Below are 16222 nucleotides of genomic sequence, written 5' to 3'. Positions count from 1 at the left end.
CTAAGCTCATTATTAATATATACTCAAAACCACTACATTACTGAACTGAATTGACATGTAAACATGGGAAACAGATCATTTTTGTATGAGCACCGGTACGGTAGCTCAGCGTGTTCGGTCAGAATGCTGGTTGGCCTCTGTAATAAAAAACTGAGTGGAAGGATCAACAAACGAACATTAACGGACGTCATGTGACGTCCACAACGACCAAATACAACGATCAACAACGAAAAAAAAGTGCGGATGATAGTAGACTGTTGCATGGAGGGTCGTGAGTTCAAAATTCCCCTCAACTGTAAAATTTTAATTTCTATATTCGGTTCGAGTATTGTCTAGAAGTATCCACAAATGTCAAGAATCATTGTACTGGAATGTTCTGTAACTGTATTATACCGTATGTGTTCTGGTCAGAGGTAGACTATGTGTGTATGTCCAAGTACTGAATAAACCTTCGTTAAGTGAAGTTAGTGTTCGTCATTCATCCAATTACACCTTCGTCTACGTGGCAATATTGTCAAGGATTTTTCGAATACTAAAGTGCAGGAAATAGGTTTTCTCTCAAAACTTCTGTTATTTTTAAAATTGAATGACTAACTATAGTTTTTTGTGTAGTATGTGAGATAATAAATGGCGATTCTATAAAATGTGTTTTTGTTAAAATCTGAAACTAAATTAATGTCCCAAAAAATTTTTGAATACTACAGCTGGACTTACTACACAACCTAACTTCAACATTAATTGTGAGGGATGGAAGGGGAGCGGCAGGTGCCAATGCATTGCTCGCTCTAAACTATGGACAGGCTAGGGCCGTCTCCATCCATTAAGTACCGGGTGACCAAAAAGTCAGTATAAATTTGAAAACTTAATAAATCACGGAATAATGTAGATAGAAAGGTACAAATTGACACATATGCTTGGAATGACATGGGGTTTTATTAGAGCCAAAAAAAAATACAAAAGTTCTAAAAATGTCCGACAGATGGCGCTTCATCTGATCAGAATAGCAATAATTAGCGTAACAAAGTAAGACAAAGCAAGGACAATGTTCTTTACAGGAAATGCTCAATATGTCCACCATCAGTCCTCAACAATAGCTGTAGTCGAGAAATAATGTTGTGAACAGCACTGTAAAGCATGTCCGGAGTTATGGTGAGGCATTGGCGTCGGATACTGTGTTTCAGCATCCCTAGAGATGTCGGTCGATCACGATACACTTGGGACTTCGGGTAACCCCAAAGCCAATAATCGCGCGGACTGAGGTCTGGGGGCCTGGGAGGCCAAGCATGACGAAAGTGGCGGCTGAGCACACGATCATCACCAAACGACGCGCGCAAGAGATCTTTCACGCGTCTAGTAACATGGGGTGGAGCGCCATCCTGCATAAACATCGTACGTTCCAGCAGTTGTTTATCATCCAGGCTGGGGATGATGCACTTCTGTAACATATCGGCGTACTTCTCACCCGTCACGGTAGCAGTTACAAAACCAGAAACACGCGCCATCTGTCGGACGTTTTGTGAACTTTGTTTTTCTTTTTTGTTCTAATAAAACCCCATGTCATTCCAAGCATGTATGTCAATTTTTACCTCTCTATCTACATTATTCCGTGGTTTATTAAGTTTTCAAATTTATACTGACTTTTTGATCACCCAGTATATCAATTTCTGTGACATATGACTGGAAGAAATGTGAGCAAAATGCGTAGCACGTACTGCAAGAGTGGCCAGCAAGGAATTACCAAAGATCAAAGAAAGAACTAATCGAGGCAACCGAAACTGACACTGTTTGATAGCATTAGACTTTCAAATATAATGTAAAATTGCATAACTTCCAATAACATAACGTTTTATTTTTACAATTTTGTATTTCTAAAGTTTCAAATTGTGTGTGCTGCTGTAGCGAATTATCTTATGATAAATAAACTAACCCGAAGTTTGGCCCCAACACCAAAATGTTTTGCTATGCACAGTGCTATTAGAGTTGATTAGCTGTTGCCTTCTTCCGACCTCTGAACTGACTTACCCCAGCTAGTTATAGAGGGGACCTACAGTTTAACGTGGACACTGAAACACGTTGCATCTCCGCATTTTTCACATCAGCAGTTACTACCAGAGGGGATTTCGTTATTGCAGGATTATTAGATGCCAGCACAATTTTATTTCAAAATCATGTTAACTATCATTTTGTAGTTAAACTGTAGATCGTAGATAAATTTCAACGCCGCTGAAGTTTATATTCATAAATAATTCTTACATTAATTGTAAGATTTATGTGTCTCCTTGTTTCTTCATTCACTTATGTCGTGAGACACTTCTACAATAAATCAGTGTGATATAAAATATTACACTATTCTTATGTCGTTTAATATGATACTGATCAGCATCGGAAAGCGCATGTAGCTATACACAGTATTCAAACCGAGTCCTTCACCAAACAACAAAAAGAAAACCCAGTTGTAAATTGTAATAATTTGTGTATGTGAAAAATGCCGAGTTAAACCGTGGTTTGAAGTCCACGTTAAACTGTAGGTCCTCCTATAGCAGTCCGAGAATGTCAGTTCAGAGGCCGCAGGAAGGCAACGGCGTACCACTTCCAGTAGTAATATCATGGCTAATTAAGCACTGCGCCCTTCAAATCAACTTTCTGGTTAATGATAGCGTTACCTAAACTATAATAAAGAACTTTGATCGTTGGGAACTAAGACATGTAAGAGGAGAATGGGGGAGGGGGAGATAGGGAGCGCGGCAACTATCCATAGCGTGACTCTTTGTCGTGTTCAGTTGAGGATGAGGTGCTGAACCTGTGGCAGTTTTCGCGGCGATTCAGCCTTTTTCGAATTCTCCACTACTGTGATCTGCAACATGCACTCTCCAGAAGATCGCGATTTACCTACTGGGCATGCGGCAGACGATGCCTTCCAATCAAAATAAGGATATGCTTCCAACATGACACCGTGCCAGTCATCTCCACAGAACAGGTGTCACTGACTCTCTAAATTGTTTGTGCAACGTAACATAACAACGTCATTTAAATCAGATATTCTTCGAGCAAGAGACCAAGGAAATTGTAAAATTAATTTCCCACCAATATCACCTTTATCTTCGTCTCAGAAAATGCGACAGCTTACAAAATAATTTCATACATTTTAAGAGCTTCTAACCCGCACATACGATTCAGAGTCTGCTACAACGGGGAACATCTGTACCATAACAAGGACCGTGTCACGCAGTTGTGCCATATCTACGTACTGCTTAAGTTTAGCGTTTGGAAAGCACTGCAAAACTGAAGTTAAAGTCGCAGCATCACCCCACAACAAATTAGCGTATTTGTATTGTTCTTTATGCTTTTTCCCTCAACAATCGAAAAGAATAATACCAGCTTCCCTTCACGATGATATCTTGTTATGATCTGTTGACAGCTATCACGTGATCTGTAGCGACTTACACTAATCTGTGTTAATCATCAGATGTAGGCTTACTACTAACCTAATATTATTCTACCGTGCTGCATGGAGAGTTCACAGAACACTGTTACTCCGTTTCGAATACTTTGTATGTCGGTCGATGTTACCCTCTACTACCGTTTCGTTCGATTGTCAAGAGACTGTGCCACTTTGTCAGCTTTATTATGAATATATCATGCAGCGAACTACCCTAACCGTCTCGAAAAAAGCGGAGCCACTTCCGTATGTATGAAGGGTAAAAATACGCCTCAAATTGTGTACCAATATTTCAATAATTCTCATGACTGACAGCTTGCCTCAATTGTGAATAATTGTGGCTAAGAGAAACATCCCTTTAGTGTTTTTTGAATTCAGGATTACTGGTATCCAGCTTCAATCATTGACGCAGATTAAATATCAGGGCGAAACGACATTAAATGCAACGAGCACGTGAGATCAGTTGCGATGATGCCGAATGAACGAGATTTGCAAGGAAGTGTAGTGAACCTGTAAAAGAGACATCGCACAGAACGATTCTTGAGTACTCCTAGAAAGTTTGGTATCCACACCAGGTCGGTTTACGGGAATACATTGAAACAAGTCAGATACGTGCTGCCAGATTTGTTACCGATCGGTTCGATCAGTGCGACAGTGTTATGGAAATGCTCCATGAGGGAAGTTCAGAAAACCAGGATTTGCGACATGGTATAAGACGATTCTACCGCTCCAACGTTCACCACGCATGATGATAAAAGGGACGAAAGAAAACAGATTAGGGTCCGTAGAAATGTACGCAGGTAATCCTATTTTTTGCCTCGCTGTATTAGCGACAGGAAGAGGAAAGGGAATGTCTAACAGTAGTACAGACTACTCTCCGCCGTACATTAAAGAGCGTCTTACGGAGTATATACAACAAGCTTCCGTTTATCTGGATATGGATTACACAGCTTGCGCATTATCCAGCTACCTTTCGGGGATTTTTGAAAAATAAAGGATGCAGCCTCAAGTATTATTGTGCAGTTGTAATCAACATTTTCGAAGGGAATACAAATTTTTAGTTGCGAAGACGTAGATGACGAAAGCATCCGCGGTTGGTTAATTAGTGATGTCTCTGAACCGGGATTTGAGCGGCTATGTAACACGGATGTAGTGAGCAAAGGGTATCCTGTAGAGGGAGACAACGAAGATGAGGCGATCGAGAAATCCATTATCACGCATACGGAGGCATTGAAATGCATTTATCTGTTACTAGAGTATGCAAGGTAAAATTCATTTATTACATATGGTGGCCGTCTTCCTCTGGCCGCCTTAAGGAGTCGGAGTGTCCATAGTCGCTGTACAGCAGCCTGAGAGACTACTGCCACGGGAAACATTCGTCTTTAACATGCGCAGCAAAGGAAGTAACAAAGACCATAACTAAAGGCTATTTGCAGGAACCAGTATGTGGTCCACAGTTTTTGGACGTAGCGCTGGAGACCATACTACACACGTTTTTCATATTAGGTGCTTTGTGTTGCCTCCTACTGCCAGGTACTCCATATCAGAGACCTCAGTAGTCATTAGACATCGTGAGAGAGTTGAATCGGGCGCTCCGCGGAACTCACGGACTTCGAATGTGGTCCGGTGGTTGGGTGTCACTTGTGTCATACGTCTGTACGCGAGATTTCCACACTGCTAAACATCCCTAGGTCCACTGTTGCCGATGTGATAGTGAAGTGAAAACGTGAAAGGACACGTACAGCACAAAAGCGTACAGGCCGACCACGTCTGTTGACTGACAGAGACGGCCCACAGACGAAGAGGGTCTTAATGTGTAATAGGCCCCCATCTATCCAGAACATCACACAGGAATTCCAAACTGCACCAGGATCCACTGCAAGTACCATGACAGTTAGGCGGGAGGTGAGAAAACTTGGATTTCATGGTCGAGCGGTTGCTCATAAGCTACACATCAAGCCGGTAAATGCCAAACGACGCCTCGTTTGGTGTAAGGAGCGTAAACAATGGACGATTGAACAGTGGGTGGAGTGACGAATCACGGTACACAGTGTGGTGATTCGATGGCAGGGTGTGGGTATGGCGAATGCCCGGTGGAAGTCATCTGCCAGCGTGTGTAGGGCCAACAGTAAAATTCGGAGGCGGCGCTGTTATGGTGTGGTCGTGTTTTTCATGGAGAGGGCTTGTACCACTTGTTGTTTTGCGTGATACTATCACAGCACAGACCTACATTATGTTTTAAGCACCTTCTTGCTTCCCATTGTTGAAGAGCAATTCGGGGTTGGTGATAGCATCTTTCAACACAATCGAGCACCTGTTCATAATGCACGGCCTATGGCGGAGTGGTTACACGAGAATAACATCCCTGGAATAGGCTGGCCTGCACAGAGTCCTGATCTGTGCAGAACACCTTTGGGATGGTTTAGAACGCCGACCTCATGACAGGTCTCACCGACCGTCATCGATACCTCTCCTCAGTGCAGCACTCCGTGAAGAATGGGCTGTCATTCCCCAAGAAACCTTCCAGCACCTGATTGAACGTATTCTTGCGAGAATGGAAGCTGTCATCAAGGCTAAGGGTGGGCCAACACCATACTGAATTCCAGCATTACCAATGGAGGGCGCCACGAACTTGTAAATCATTTTCAGGCAGGTGTCCGGATACTTTTCATCACATAGTGTATAGACAGCAGTAACTTAATCGGCCTAATTCCTTTTGCAGATGACGTGTTGTTCGTTTTAAGCGGTGATTCGGGAAAAATCACAGACGACAAATGTAACACAGCACCCCATAAACTTGAAAGATGGTGCCGAAGTGTCAAATTATGACTAGCACCTCAAAAAAACTATGTACCTCCTACTGAAAGGGACCCTAGCAAGAAATACTAAAATAAAATTAAACGATGTAAGGATTTCATGATACATTGTAACGAGGCATCTATCTATCGCTTGCTGGCCAGTGTGGCCGAGCGGTTCTTGGCGCTTCAGTCTGGACCCGCGCGACCACTACGGTTGCAGGTTCGAATCCTGCCTGCATGGATGTGTGTGATGTCCTTAGGTTAGTTAGGTTTAAGTAGTTCTAAGTCTAGGGGACTGATGACCTCAGATGTTAAGTCCCATAGTGCTCAGAGCCATATCTATCGCTTGAGCCTTGTCCTGCAGTTACGCAGGGTCAGCCATCGTTAATCGGATTTGGCATGTTAATGTTTAAGGGATGGCCGTATGTTCTTCCTGCCGCCACCTCGTACGCCCCAGGACGGAATTAGTGTACCCCAACTGTCTGCGTCGAGTGTAATCCATGGGAAAGTGCGAATGTGTTCAGATGTCTGCGAGCCGTGTGACTGAGGCGGAACATGGGGACCAGCCCGGTATTCACCTAGCGGGAAGTGGAAGACCGCCTAAAAACTACATCGAGGCTGGCCGGCACATCGGCCCTCGTCGTTAACGTCTGGGCGGATTCGATCCGGGGCAGGCGCGCCTATCCGAGTCTAGAAAGCAGCGCGTTAGTGCTCTCGTCTACCCTGGCGGGTTACGTTGTAACGAGGCATCGATGATTATTAAATCAAACAATGGAAAATCCAGAATGGAATGTAACGATATTATGAAAAGAAAGTTGCTACTCACCATATAGCGAAGATGCTGAGTCGCAGATAGGCACAACAAAAAGACTCTCACAATTAAAGCTTTCGGTCATTGGCCTTCGTCAACTCTATGGTTATTCCTTGACGAATGTCGTAGCTTGGGACAGCATATAAAGGAGGCAGGTACAAAAGATACAAACGTCTTGATTCTTTCGAAATATTCATAACCCAGGAATAAATAATTAATACTTACATTTAGTGCTGTCGATAAAAATGTGACTGTACGGCCTACGTTATCTTCCTAGACAATAGGCTGTAATTGTGAAGAATAAACAAATAAATTTTCTCTGTAAGATTGTGGAGAAATCCATTAAGTTTAATAAACCAGCCTGCCTGTGTTTTATTGACTTGTCGAAAGCCTTCGATAGTGTTAGAAAAAAGGAGATGTTCCAAAACTCAACCGACTAGAGAGTGTCAATGGGTATCGTAAAAATCAAAGATATACAGAGTGTCCCAGGAAGAATGGTCAGTATTCAGCAATATGAGAGGAACGATCATTCGTAACAAAAAGCCTAGTAATCATGGTCTTTAAAATGCATCCTTAAAAGCTACGAGCATTTCTTCAGCTTCGAAAGTGTGCAACACATCTCTTCTACTGCAAACTATTTTCTTTCCGTATTTTAAGAGGAGTCAGTATGGAACAAAACAAGAAAAATTTGTCAAGTAAACATGGTGCTGACATGCATACCCTTAGAGCCATGAGTACTCGTTCTTCGCTAATGTGAAACACATCTCTTCGGACCTCTTTTTCTTGTTTCAGTCTTTACTACCACCAGCCAAAATATGGAAAGCAAAGAGTTTGCAGTAGAAGATATTTGTTTCACAGTGTCGATGATGAAGAAGCTCTTAAGGTATGCATCCTAGAGCCCATGTTTACTGGACCTTTTTGCTACGAATGGTCGTTCCTGTCGTATCCCTGAATATTGACCAGCACCCTGGGACACACTGTATATATAGGTAATAAAGCTATAATTAAAACACACGAACGATTGAAAGATAAAATTATGATACATAAAGGAATTAGCCAAGGAGAATGATTAAGCCTACCCCTATTCAAGTTGATAGGGACAAAATAACTGATGTTGTAAGAGACGAACCAGCATATAAAATCTGAAATAAAGTCTTAAATGTTGTAAGTTGTGCTAATGCTGCTGTACTGGTAGCAGATACTGAGGATAATTTGCAAAGTTTACTTCGCAAGTTCAATAACTTGGAAAATTCATCTAAAAATTCAAAGTGTATGGTAATATGGTAAGTTTTAGATATGTTTTCTGTTATTGTAAATAATTCACCTTTAATGTACTGGGACAAAGATGAATGAGTGCACTGCATGGGTAGTGAATAAGATCCTTGACTCTGTGTTCAGTTTTATCTACGGTTGACTTGCTAGTCAGTCAGTTGTACAGCACTGAGGCATTCTTATTTGAGACATGGTAGCGAACAGTTGAGTTTTTCAGTGAATGAAATCTCTTATTTGTAAATATGAAAGAAACTATCTGGAATACTTCAATATGGAGTTGAAAACTCATTTATAATATTTTGTTGTTCTTTATATTGATGGAGAATATTTTAGAGAAATTTTAAAGGTAATGAGAGAATTTTGTAATCGTTAGAGTCTTCTAATGTTGTGCGGTCTCTTTGTCAATAATCAGAGTTTGATTTCTTGAGAACGATTTTCTTCAGTGAACAAGCCTTCTCCATTATTCATACCAAAATTTTAAATATTCTATCGTGTTTCCATTGCAGCTTACGCCAAACGGCCCAACAGATTGTTTCTGACAAGTAAAAAGAAAGAAATTAGCAGTGAGAAGTTTATTTTACTTTAGCTGTTGCATCTGCTGATACGTATTTGCTTTTGAGAACGTCAGTACTCCAGAGACAAAAACAGCATGCTGAGCAAGATGTAAGTCACGTTTATTTCAAGGCAGATCTCACCTTGTATTCTTGAGCAAACAATGTGTAGTCGAGATTGTAAGGTGTCGTACTAGCAAGCATATTAATTTTCAGTGCACAGTGTTGGTGATTGCAAACAATTATTTTCTTCCGAGTAGAGTAGTAATTTATTTTTGTGGATATTCCAAGTCAAACTTTGCAGTTCATTACCCGCAACATTCATAATGTACTTCGGCAATGAGTTTTAGTTACATAGTTTTCATTGAGCACACAATTAGTTTCTTTTGGCATCTAATTAGATTCATTTTCTTTATTTAAAATTTTGCATTTCATGAACTTTACATTTTTATTTCACGACACTGTTCGCATGCGCAACACACGACCTACCAAAAGTCAGTTTTGCTCAGCAATTGAATACGATAGAAAACAAGAAAGTTTTTGAAATCAATATTTATAATCATATTTCTCTCACATACAGAAAATATTTCATAGGAAGTTTAGAGCATCAAAAACACCTCCTATTTGTTAATTAGAAGTAGATGGTCTGTCAATTGAACAAGTGATTTGCTTTGATTATCTAGGTTCTGTTAAGCATCAGTTATAAAGTCTTAACCTTGGAAGTGAAGAACCAAGTGACAAAGGCAGTAAGGGTAGCTGGTTGTTTGCAAAATACTGTATGCAGAAACAAATTTATGAGAACTGAGGAGAAAATAAAAATATGTAAAGTAATGGTGCATCCTGTTGTGACATATGCATCAGCATCTAGAAACAGAAACGAAAAAAATAAAACAAAAGTTAACGGCAGTGGCAATGAGGGTACAAAGACAGACCAAGGACTAACTATGTGTGACAACAGAACAATTTTATAGATAAGAGACCAGTGTGAAATACAAGATATAAATAAATGGATGAAGGCTAGAAAAAGAAATTGAAAGGATTATGAGGAATGTTTGGACACCACAAGACTAGCTAAAATTTGTAAGCTTGGGAGACAGCAAGAGGAATGACTGCCTGGACGACTACCCAGAAGATGAGACAACAGCTGGTCCAGAACATACATGGAATGAGGCCAACAAACAGGGGAAAAGCTAGTCAGCAGAAGCAGAAAATGACGTAAATAAATAAATACACCGATTATCTGAGTCTTCTGAAAATGAGAACCATCGTCAGGAGGAACGTGAATGACAAACAGAAGGAAAATGGGAGATTATTTCCCCGAAAATGAACTGAAAGCAAGTGTCTGGAAGCAGTGTGTCTAAGGTGGGCTTTTTCATATAATTTGTCAGTGTCCGATAAGTAACTCACAAGTAATTCAATGGGCTTTCAGTAGTGACATGTGGTATGTTTTGAAAATACAGTAAATAGCATTGTTATTTATAGATTGTTCCGTTACTTCTTGGTAAAACAATTCCATATTTACAGTTGAATAACAAGTACATTGTTTTTTTACTCCACCGATTTTTTTTAATTTCAAACTAGTTTTCGGCTTTTTGGGCCATCTTCAGGAAACAACTGACCAACCTCTGGAAGGGACATTAGTTTTTAGGTAAACAAACATTATAAGCAAAGATGCATCCAATTGCATGGAGTGTTGTGCATCAAACCTGTTTATTAACTTTCCAATTACTCTTTACCCAATAGGCAATATTAAACACGATAAATACTTAAACTACACAGTATGACAAGTTATGTGGTTATAACGCTAAAGTTTGTGAGGTCCTGACACTGACTGAGAAACTGATAAACAGAGCACTCGTCACTTCCGTTTTGCAACATCTTTTTTAACAATGTACGCTAAACTTTAGACAACGGACAATATTATACACAATAATTAAAATACACAATCTTCCTGAATTACAGGCAAATAACATGTAATAATATAAGACTGTGTATTTTAATTATTGTTTGTAATATTGCCTGTTGCCTAAAGTTTAATTTACAATACTGAAAAACATATTGTTGCACAACATACATGAGGAATGCTCAGTTTAACAGTTTCTCAGGAAATGTCAAAACCTCACAGACTTTAGCTTTATAACCACTTAACTTGTAATATTGTGAACTTTCATTAGTTATGTCAAGACCTCACAGAATTTAGCTTTGTAACCACTTAACCTGTAATATTGTGAAATTTCATTATTTATTTTGTTTGTTGTTGTTCTTTGGGTAAAGAGTAATTTCAGTGTTAAGAAACAAGTTTGATGCACAACAGTCTACGAAAGTGGATTGTACCTTTGCCTACAATATTTGGTTATCTACCGACTAGTGTATCTTCCACACGCTAGTCAGTTGTTTGCTGAAGATGGCGCAATAAGCTGAAAACTAGTTTGAAATAAACAAACCTCAGCAGAACAAAAGCAGTGTACTTGTTATTTAGACATAAAGTGTAAGTAGCAGTTTCCAGTAAAGAAATGTGTTTCTTATTATCTGTGTTTTCCGATTATCCATGCAGTCGCAGTCTCGGGTCTGTTTTAACGCGGAAAGTCGGGAGCCAGTAGTCTGCAGATGTAGGTAGAGAGACAGTGCTCGGAGAAGTGGCGGTGCACCCCCGTACTCACCGAGTAGCACGGCGAGGCTCAAGCAGGTGACGGCCGCAGACGCCATGGTGTGGTGTGCCGAGATGTGTTGCCAACAGCTGGCCCGCGACCGCCGCTTTATACCGCCCCAGACCGCACCACGGCCAGCACCGGGCGTGACCCCGCGACCCCTCGCTGTGATGGACGCCCTACGGTCGCGCCGCTAACTGCCGGCCAGCGTCCAGTACGGCCACAGCCTGCCTGAGAGGGACTGCCCGTGGCCTCCGCTGGCAACGTGACCTCTGTTCCGCGTCACCGACCGCTGGCACCGCGCTGCCGGCTCTCCGCTCGAATCCACGTGCCATCTCTCACCTTACTGTGCAAATACTGTTGCAGCACAGGTGGACGTCCCGTCGCGCACCTAACACTGCAACAACCAAAATAATACCATTTTGTGTCAGCAGGAAATATGGTAATCTTCCGCTTGAGACGCTGTAGTGTGCCACACATTTCGCCGCACTATCTTCCTGGAGAACTGAGTGAGGCTACGTGAACTTCGTGTTATTTAAGTACAAATTTTGCAGTTGATTTTAAGCTATCTTCCCGATGAGCTAAAGACTTGAAATTTTAAACATAGCTCAGAACGGTACGACAATGGAATATTAAATCACTTTCTTTTCCGTCTGTTCGGCAGAGGTGCGGGGTAGGGGTGAAAAAGGTTCATAACTCCATACGTCTCAGCTGCTCTGCAGGACTGGTATGTCATGCAGGTAAAACCAGAATGCACTCCAGGCGGTACGCGAGTGGATGGGATACCTGAGCAGAGAGAGAGGGAAAGGGAGATGGACAGACAGGCGAAGCAGGGGAAGGAGGTGATGTGTAATGTATGTGACATACACATATATTGGCAAAATCTTCACGTAAATAGCTAGTACACACACCAAAATAAGTTTTACATCAACCCAGTTCTCAGAAATCCTGAAGATAAACGTTGACTGTGGATATTGTAGCCGCCCGGTTTGGCCGAGCGGTTCTAGGCGCGTCAGTCTGGACCCGCGCGACTGCTATGGTCGCAGGTTCGAATCCTACCTCGGGAATGGATGTGTGTGATGTCCTTAGGTTAGTTAGGTTTAAGTAGTTCTAAGTTCTAGGGGACTGATGACCTCAGATGTTAAGTCCCATAGTGCTCAGAGCCATTTGAACCATTTGGATATTGTATCACAGACACAGTCCCCTTCACTATTCAGAGATGTCACTAAACCCGCCCAAAAATGTAAACGACCACGCATCAGCAGCGCCTATTAGACGGCGGGAGTCCGACAGCCGATCAGTTCCAATCATTCCACCAGGAAGGAGGTACACGGCTCGTGTTGTCTGTAGTTCAACCATACCTAGACCGTCAGTACCGCGGTTCGATCGCGTCCGCATTGTTACTTTGCGCCAGGAAGGGCTCTCAACAAGGGAAGTGTCCAGGGGTCTCGGAGTGAACCAAAGCAATGTTGTTCGGACATGGAGGAGATGCAGAGAGACAGGAACTGTCAATGACATGCCTCGCTCAAGCCACCCAAGGACTACTACTGCAGTGGATGACCGATGCCTACGGATTATGGCTCGGGGGGAAGCCTGACAGCAACGCCACCATGTTGAATAATGCTTTTCGTGCAGCCACAGGACGTAGTGTTACGACTCAAACTGTGCGCAAGACTGCATGATGCGCAACTTAACTGCCGACGTCCATGGCGAGTTCCATCTTTGCAAACCACGACACCATGCAGCGCGGTACAGAAGGGCCCAGCAGAATGCCGAATGGACTGCTCAGGATTAGCATAATGTTCTCTTCCCTGATGAGTGTCGCATATGCCTTCAACCAGACAATCCTCGGAGACGTGTTTGGAGGCAACCCGGTCAGGCTGAACGCCTTAGACACATTGTCCAGCGAGTGCAGCAAGGTGGAGATTCCCTGCTGTTTTGGGGTGGCATTATGTGGAGCCGACGTACGCCGCTGGTGGTTATGGAAGGCGCCGTAACGGCTGTACGATACGTGAATGCCATCCTCCGGCCGATAGTGCAACTATATCGGCAGCATGTTGGTGAGGCATTCGTCTTCATGAACGACAATTCGCGCACATCTTGTGAATGACTTCCTTCAGGATAACGACATCGCTCGACTTGAGTGGCCTTCATGTTCTCCAGACATGAACCCTATCGGACATGCCTGGGATAGATTGAAAAGGGCTGTTTATGGACGACGCGACCCACCAACCACTCTGAGGGATCTACGCCGAATCGCCATTGAGGAGTGGGACAATCTGGACCAACAGCGCCTTGATTAACTTGTGGATAGTATGCCACGACGAATGCAGACATTCATCAATGTAGGAGGATGTGCTACTGGGTATTACAGGTACCGATTTCCTCTTAACTCAGACCTCATGCAATTAGAGGTAAAAGTCAAATCAACCCTTTTCTTGAAACTTGAAACTTCCTGGCAAATTAAAACTGTGTGCTGGACCGAGACTCGAACTCGGGACCTTTGCCTTTCTCGGGCAAGTGCTCTACCAACTGAGCTGCGCGAGCACGACTCACGCCGCGTCCTCACAGCTTTACTTCTGCCAGTACCTCGCCTCATTCTGGGAACCCTGTTCTTATTTCCGCATGCGATATATGAGATCGCGGCCGCACTTGAATTTGATTCAACTTTTCTATAACGAATGAGCAATATGATCGTTCTTTAGCCCTCCTGTACTGCATCAAAGAGAGGTTATATTTCGGGTGAATATTCTTAGATCATACTTACGCTTTTTATGGGACGCGAGGTGCATTGGTTGAAAATCGTTTTAAAATTTGCAGACTTAATAAAAAATATAAAATTTCAGTTCACTTGATACAGTAATCACTAGACGGGTGTGTATTGAAAGGGAGATAAATGCTTATCAATTAACATGTAAAAATAAAATAAATCTAGTATACATTTTTTACGTTTCACAACACATTACCCATTAGCTTTCTGTTCCCATTTCCTGATTCTTTAGTCTTTTTCGTAATATTTATCTTTCTAAAATTCCCTGTTCTGTCCCAGAATTAAATCATAAAACCCCTTTGTAAAAATTCCTTGAAGCTATACTTGTTCTGCGTAAAACTAAAAATTCTGTTTTCTTGATTTTTGTTCTCTCTGGTTCCGCCGCTGTTCTCTGCTGGTAATTACCCTCTGCCTCTCACATAATTGTGAACTGAAGAGTAATCATGTAAAAGTACATGTAATCATGAACTCCACGTTCGTGCTGCTTCATCACATTGTTCAGAGAGCGCGACTCCATTATCTAATAACAATATCTTTCGAGAACCTATAACCACCCTATTACACATCGAATAGAAAATAGTAATAATTTTAGAATTTTATAACATTTTAGGATACTCATTCGTAACTCATTCCCATTACGTTACAAAATACACTGGAGGAGAGAAAAAGAAAGAACAAACCTTATGTTGGGTCCAGTAATGTCTGGACGAATTATGCCCTGAGAAGTCCATACGCCGCAAGCTGCCTTACCGCGTGCGACGGAGGCTACTTCTAGTTCAAGTACGTGGGGCCTTCAATAAGAAATGTAACACAATATTTTTCTGAAAATACGTTGATTTTATTCAGGATTCCAATGCACCATATTATTGCCTACTCTTTTGGCTACAAAACCCTACTTTTCAACATAATCTCAGTTCAATGCGACGGCCTTACGCCACCTTACTGGGAGGGCCTGAATGTCCACATGGTACCACTCTACTGGTCGACGTCGGAGCCAGCGTCTTGTTGCATCAACAACCTCCCCATCATCCACGTTCTACTTCCCGCTGAGCTCATCCTTCCTTGGGCCAAACACTTGAAGCCGGAAGGCGCTTAGGCGGCGAGGAATCCAGTAAGCGCAAACCTTTGAGTACCCCAACTGATGTATGAGTATGTCAGTGCTACCAACAGAGACGTCCATTTGTACAACGAGGTGTTTGATTGTGGTCCGTCTATCACCTCGAATGACAGTGTCGGCACGTTCCCACATTGCTCGAGTCAGAAGGCACCTCCCTCACAGAGCCATTTTGAATGCTACGTTTAGCGTCGCCACCTATCGGAACTATATGAAACCTTGCTAGCTGAAGCGGGAATATTCCACGATGTCCCACAACGAATGCCGCATTTTTTCAATCGAAATTGGCCGAGGTAAAAAAATGTGTTGCATTGCTTATTGAATACCCCTCGTATAACTGACGATCATGAGTAATGCGGATATCGATAAGCCTCCGTTCGAGCTGCAAGTTCACTTATTTTTTTGTCGTACTAATTTTGCCAGTATGGGTGCTGGAGAAATGAATACGTCATCTGCCTTTTCTACGAGGAGCACACTCAAAATTTTAAGACAAATCTTTTTCTTGATACACGACAGCTCTCTTGCTGCGTCTATCTTTGGAATTCGTTGAGCATTTTCATAACCTGCAACGAGTGTTTTGTGAGCGATATCTTTCGTCGATCAATTACATTTCGTTTGAGGTTCTTCCAATCAATATCAGCCTAGCACTTACTTTTCGTGCAATTAGTTTTATGTTGTCATTTCACCTTACATTGCTCTTGATGGATACTCTTAGATATTTTACGATCGTTGCTATTTCCAGTAATTTTCCGACAACAGCGTAATCGAAAAATAATGCCTGTCTTCGTCTGTTTATGCGAAGAGTGTTACATTTATTTG

General features: G+C 42.1%; 1 protein-coding gene across 2 annotated transcripts in view; it reads right to left on the bottom strand.

Moving 5' to 3' along the window:
• The window catches only part of LOC124795720, a 39199-nt gene extending 27529 nt beyond the window's left edge, over window positions 1-11670 (bottom strand). For both annotated transcript variants that reach the window (XM_047259802.1, XM_047259803.1), the window contains exon 1: window positions 11532-11670. In XM_047259802.1, the coding sequence (XP_047115758.1) occupies window positions 11532-11577 (46 nt within the window). In that variant the 5' untranslated portion in view covers window positions 11578-11670. The remainder of the gene's footprint in view (window positions 1-11531) is intronic.
• Window positions 11671-16222: the final 4552 nt, after the last annotated feature.

This window comes from Schistocerca piceifrons, chromosome 4 (genome assembly GCF_021461385.2).
Source record: "Schistocerca piceifrons isolate TAMUIC-IGC-003096 chromosome 4, iqSchPice1.1, whole genome shotgun sequence".
NCBI classification, from domain to species: Eukaryota; Metazoa; Arthropoda; class Insecta; order Orthoptera; family Acrididae; genus Schistocerca; species Schistocerca piceifrons.
This window is presented reverse-complemented; position numbering and strand designations above follow the sequence as displayed.